Below are 6,230 nucleotides of genomic sequence, written 5' to 3'. Positions count from 1 at the left end.
ACTGAACATATGTGCATCTATTTCCGCGTATCGTCGCACCGCACAAATCCCGCAAAGCATTGTGGGACATGGAGGCATCAAAACAAAGGTGTGTAAGAAGCCTTATACATGCTTCTTAATTTTCAATGCAGAACAAACTTCTCATTCAGAACAAGCATAAGATCCTGTTCAACTGTAGCCAAGAAAGCTTTGGTACATTTTTATGAAAAAAGAAAAACGAAATCAGAACCAAAAAAGCAAAAGCAAAAGTATAGATTCAAATTTTCACTGTTCATGTTAACGTTTCACTTTGTAAAACATGGCATTGAAGGTCAAACGATTTGTGACCATTGCTGCTATATATATTGCAACTATAATAATAAAAAAATAATATTGGTGCTTAGTGCAGAAAGGTTGGTTCCTTTGAGCTATGTTCTAACAGTAATTATCCATTTCTATAATGTCCAGAGTTGAATCATTTCTATAAATGCCTGTATCGTATTAGAATTGGGAGGGATGAATAATAGATTAGATAGATAGATATTTCGACAGAGAGTCCAAATGTATTCAGACTCTTTTTGACTGTGAACGGGTTATTTTAATCTTCAAGATTGCTTAATCTGTCGTTGACTTCATCAAAGTAGTCATCAGCGAAGCGCAGCATCTGGTTGACGGCAGTGAGGAGCAGGATGTCACCGTTCTGGTCCACCTCTAGACCATGGGTGTAGTTCTTCACAGGAACCACACAGGACAGAGGAATGCCCAGACGCTGGCTCGCCTCCTGGAGCTGCAGCAACACAGCACAACAGATGAACGTTAGCTTGGCTCAGTGGTTCCCAAACCGAGCGTCCCCAAATTATTTTGGGGGACACCCACTCAAGCTCAGTGAGGTAGTGTTGGTTTCCTATGGTTTGTCTTTGGTAGAACTCACCTTGTTCTTGATGTAGAGGCTGCGATAAACATTGGTCAGGTCCTCTTCCACAGCGGGACAGGCTTCATCCACTTTAGTCAACAGGACCAACTGAGGGATCCCTGGAGAACAGCACCACAACAAACATGTTCAACAGCTGTAAAACATAAAGGACCCCAGGCTGTGCAATTGTGATACTTTTGTTTTTTAAACCAAGGACTTAAATGTTCCACTATTAGATAGTGGATTGCTATTCATGTCTCGACTCCAAATCATAACATATTGTGTCAATAAGGTAGAAATTGTGCCAATAATGGACATTAATGCTATTTCTATAAAATATCGCGTCGACAACTCACATGGAAATATTTCATCACATGTGATGACACTACGCTAACAGTATGTGATAAAATGTAATTGACATGATGTAATGTTGTTCTGTTGATCATTGACTGACTTCCCTCCACCACTTACGCCTGGTTTCTTGCTGAAAATAGCCGATCTACAAGCACACAACACGTGGCATTGAGACTTTCTTCGAGCCACAACGCCTTACAGTTAAACATTACTATTAATTTTGGAAGCAAGCTTCACTGGGAGAGATCTTGACATTGATATGCCTGAATTATACTACATATGGGGTGCCTAAAATAGCCGATCTACAAGCTCACAATGTGTTGCAGTTGAAACGCATAATAAGCTTGATTTCGGCTATTTTCGAGACGTGCAGCGCTGCATAAATTGGGCCTTACAGTGATGCTGCGTTTGACCAACTGACCGATTAGGTTGACCTTGCTTCGAATGGCGTTCAGTTTGCCCTCCAGCTCGGGGGGCATGATGGCGATCTTGTTGGCGGCGATGACGTAGGCCACGCAGTGGATCCTGTTCTTAAGATCTGGACTCTCGTGGTACTCCATGTTCTCTGGTTGCAACGGAACTGCAGCGTTGAACTGTGAAGAGTAGGGGAAAGAAAACACATTAATTTCACTCATGATTGACTGAATAATGTTGATTTAAGGCGAGACATGGTAGGTGAAATCTAGCCTGGTTAATAAGCCAGACCGAATCAGCCGTTGGCAAGACAGTGTGATTTGAGTCTGGCTTATTAGCCAGGCTAGGTGAAATCATGATTTTTGTTTTTGCTATTTTGCTTCCTAAACATGTTTTCTTCCAAACTAAAGCAAAATAAACATTCAAAACACAGATTTAGATGTTTATTTTAGTAGTTTATTTTAGCCAATGACAGCTCGTTTTGCTGGGTGAAAATCCACCCTATCAATTTTCATGATTGGTTGTTGGTACAAAGGAATTTACAATACAATTCTTTAAAGGCCGTTTACTCAAAATGAGTTTTCCTCATACCTGGGACAAAGAATCTCCACTTCAGTTGCACTCACATACACCAAACTCTCCAGTCTTATTCATAACTATATTCTGCAGATATTTACAGATGGGTTTGTTGATATATCATTCACAGCCTGATTTACATCACATTTTATACCTGTTGACACCATTTTCTGATTTGTGGAGTGATAATTAGAGATATCTAAAATCCCTTCTGTAATTTTCTTTGTCTCTAATATGTCAACAAAATGAAACAATCATTTTGAACCTGGCTTTATCCGATCTTCAGATTTATCGTCCCGAAATGTATGCAAATTAGCGCATATAATGCCTAATTTGCATATTTAAACATATAATTTCAGAAAACTTGTAATACAAAAAATCTTAGTTTTAATATAAGTAATCAACTGGAGAAGTTTCATTGTGATAGCTATTAGTTTTTTTCCCTATTCACCTACCATGTCTCACCTTAATGCAACACAAGTCAATGATGATTGAAATAAGATGATCCTCTTCAACAAAGCAATAACCACAATTAGTATTTTACTAAAACTCTATAAAAGGGTTTTCAGTTAGAAATGTGAGAAGATTCACCTGATATCCGTCTTTAATGTGACCTCTCAACATGCTGCTTACGTCGTCCACACTAAGCCCCGCCCCCGTGGTCTCCTCCAATCCCATGGTGTCACACAAGGTGATTGGCAGTTTGCCCGTCTTTCCAGCTTGAAATTGGTAGGTGCGAAACTGTGGGATGTACAATGGTCAAAGTTATCAGCTGTTTTTCACTCCAAGTTACAAAAAGCACATAGCTTCAAAAGCAAAACACAATTGACTCTGCCAGGCAGATGACCAACCAGCCTCCACATACTTTACTCACTACTAAAGGAACTCAACATATCAAACAGGGCATTTAGAGGAATTCACTGAGGAACCAAAGGAACCAAAACACAAAGGAAAACAGTGACCTTCACCGTTGACTGCATCAACAAACTTCCTCCCTCCCCACACTGATGGGAAATCCCAGTGGGACTACCATTTCATATGCTTGTTAAGTTGCCTGGCATTCATCTGTGCCCTCTTTGTCAACCAAGAACGTCCACACTTGTTACGGTTGTGGGTCAGAGTTACGTAGCAGTGGGCAGAGGGTCACCTGGGTGGTGAGGCTGGTGGCAGCGCCGCCAGTCATGGCCTGGTTAGTGACATGTCCTTTGAAGACGGACTTGATGGAGTTGAAAAGGCTGGACTTCCCTGCTCCCACTGGTCCAATGAGCAGAACCTTGACCTGGGTCAGAGAACTGATGATGGGCTTGTAGGTCTGTATTTGGTCCAGCAGCTGTCTCCTATTCCTGTGGAGACCAGAGTCCAACAGATTCAACTTTTCAACAGTGTCAGATACAGTATAATGTATGAGTAGTACAGTATGTGTAGTATAAACAAAGTCTGGTTAAACGTGTAGCGATCGGCACCCTCGCACACACACGCACCCACTCACACCACTGCAACTATTCATGTCCGCCCAGTACACTCACAGAGTAACGTCAGCTCAGCGACACGCCCCCGACACTTGTTACGACTGTTAACATTTTGAGAACTTTGAGAACTACAGTAGGTGGGGAAATTCTGTAAATGTCTGGTTTCAATAGATGTTTCATCATTCTTTCAGTTTACACAAATTTAACCATAAACAAACACAATAGAAACATTTCTGTTGTGGAAGTGATTAACCCATTTTGGGTGGGAACCCCTTTTGGTGTTCTAAGCATTGTGTTATACTTTAGCTATTGAAAAATAGCAAATCTATGAGCTTGTATGTCTGCTATTTTTGAAAATGTAGTGCAAAGCTTTGAAAATATATTCTTTCAGAGCGAACGTTTCTAACTCAAATCTTTGATGCTGGGGGAGGGAGGTCGGTGGCCAAATGCAGATATTTCTGGGGGTCCTTGACATGAAATAGTTTGAGCACCACTGACATAGAAACATGAGGATCAGGATTTAGAATACATTTGTAGAATCGTCCTCAGGTCGAAATGGGTTAAGGACCTCCTCAAAAACTATGATGCATCTCAAGGGGCCGTCCGTCTAAGTCTGTCTTTCTGGTTAATTTGTTTTATAAATATCGAACCAATGAAAATAAATAATAACAACATTGGATCCAGTGGAACACAGTATTTTTGTTTGTTTGTTTGTGTGAGAGGGAGGGTGACTGCGCACCTGTTGTGCATGGACTTGATCAAGGCACAACAGGATAAATCAGTCATCTCCACAAACACTCAGAAGAGGCAGTCTGCACCCTCCCTCTCACAGTTTGTTTTTACATTTCTAGAAGAGTACCGCTTTTGGGCATTCAACTTTTCCACCTGACAGCTACAATAGTGCAGTATTGTGTTGTGTGGTATAATTAAACTAATCCAGATCCATACTTACGCAGGAGTCCAGGCCATGTTCCTCCATGGCTTCTCAAGGAGTTTTCTTTCTGCTGAAACATCTAGAAACATCTCCACGGTCAGACTCAGAGCAACATTAAAGACAGTACAAACAACTCAAACATCTTGTAGGCTATGTTTGTCTTTGTATTCATTGAACTCACCTCCTATTTTATAAACTTCACATTCAACCAGCTGCAGGTCGTTGCCATGCATTTCTGCAGCATTGAAATTGTAATAATCTTGACTAGGACTGTTGTACACGACAGCTTGGCCATTAACACAAAAACCTAAATTGTCTCCAAAATAAGGACCATGGTTGCCGTGCATTAACACTGCATAAGCGGGATTGGTGACCTGATGTTTGAGCACCTTTCCCCTGTTAAAGGTGAAAAGAAAAGCCTCGGCATCCTTCCCAAAAGCACCACTTTGATCAAAAGATATACTGGTGTATCCCCCAAAGACGAAGCTAGAGTCATTGTAGCCCACGGACAGAGTGGGCCCCTGGTTGTCACATCTCTGGTGGAACTCTGCTGCAGCGTAACCATGGACTGAAGCCTTGTAGAGGAGCTTCAGGGTCACGTTTCCTAGCTGGGAGCACAGCTCACTCTGCTGGGCCTTTGTCAGCCTGGGATTCATGATGGTAGGTCTGGATTATCTGATTGAACAAAAAACGATAGCCATTGCAGCACCTAAATAACACTTATTTTTGAACACCACCAATACAAAGGCTGTTTGTGTAATTAGAAAGCCTACTTTACTTAGTGGACGCACTCTGAGCCCCCCACCGCACGTATAAAATGCACATTTTGGCCAGAAAGGAATTTGTTTTGCACAAACCGTCTTAGTATTGGTGAGTAGGTAAAACATTCTTTACATTTTCACTACAGAGGAGGGGCTGGTCTGCGTTTCATGCGAGGCAGGAGAGAGAACAGTCCCATATAGCCTTAATGCAACGGCAGTAAAGTGCATTAGGCTTTGGACCAGAGCTATATAAAAATATATAATTTAAATATAAAAAAGGCATCTGCCGATTGAATTAAAGTGACTTGACTTGATTGATTGACATCAAAATGGGCCTGTCAGCTCAAACCCACAATGTAATATCTTCTTTGTTTTCAAGAGTGTTGCGCACAAACCTCAGTAGCATTACAAAGTTATATACTAAAAAAACAACCAAATCCATTTTCACCCTTCTATTATAGGCTATGTAACATCAGTGCCAGGTATATTTTTTTAAACTATTTTCAGCAATGGGATAACAATTTGTTTAGTGGGTAGATCTCGTTTAGCTGGGCATTTTGAAGGTAGCTCTAAAGTTAAAAAAGTGTGTGCGCCCTGCTATAAACCATCAATTAAAACATCCAGATGTTTTTACTGACACTAATTAAATCTGACTGCCATGCAATTAAATGTGCCCCTGGCACTGGAAAACAACATCAATTTAGTTTTTTGTAACATATCAGCAAAAGTCCCACACAATTACGTCTGTCCCTCAAATGAACAGTTTGGATCTGATTCTGGTCACCCTAAAAGGGCATCGAGGGCTTACCTGTTGTTGTTCTGTAGCTGCT

General features: G+C 41.0%; 1 protein-coding gene across 1 annotated transcript; it reads right to left on the bottom strand.

The window, feature by feature from the left end:
• Positions 1–577: 577 nt before the first annotated feature.
• On the bottom strand, positions 578–5,295 carry LOC306928831 (interferon-induced protein 44-like; the record flags this gene model as incomplete). The annotated part of the gene is made up of 7 exons (XM_079509103.1): positions 578–766; positions 911–1,011; positions 1,668–1,839; positions 2,828–2,977; positions 3,384–3,579; positions 4,658–4,718; positions 4,821–5,295. The coding sequence occupies 7 exons, from the start codon at positions 5,293–5,295 to the stop codon at positions 578–580; spliced, it is 1,344 nt and encodes a 447-aa protein (XP_079365229.1).
• Positions 5,296–6,230: the final 935 nt, after the last annotated feature.

Source organism: Electrona antarctica (assembly GCF_951216825.1).
Source record: "Electrona antarctica genome assembly, chromosome: 8".
In the NCBI taxonomy this organism is placed as follows: Eukaryota; Metazoa; Chordata; class Actinopteri; order Myctophiformes; family Myctophidae; genus Electrona; species Electrona antarctica.
Note: the sequence above shows the minus strand (reverse complement) of the source record. Positions and strands in the feature narration are given on the sequence as shown.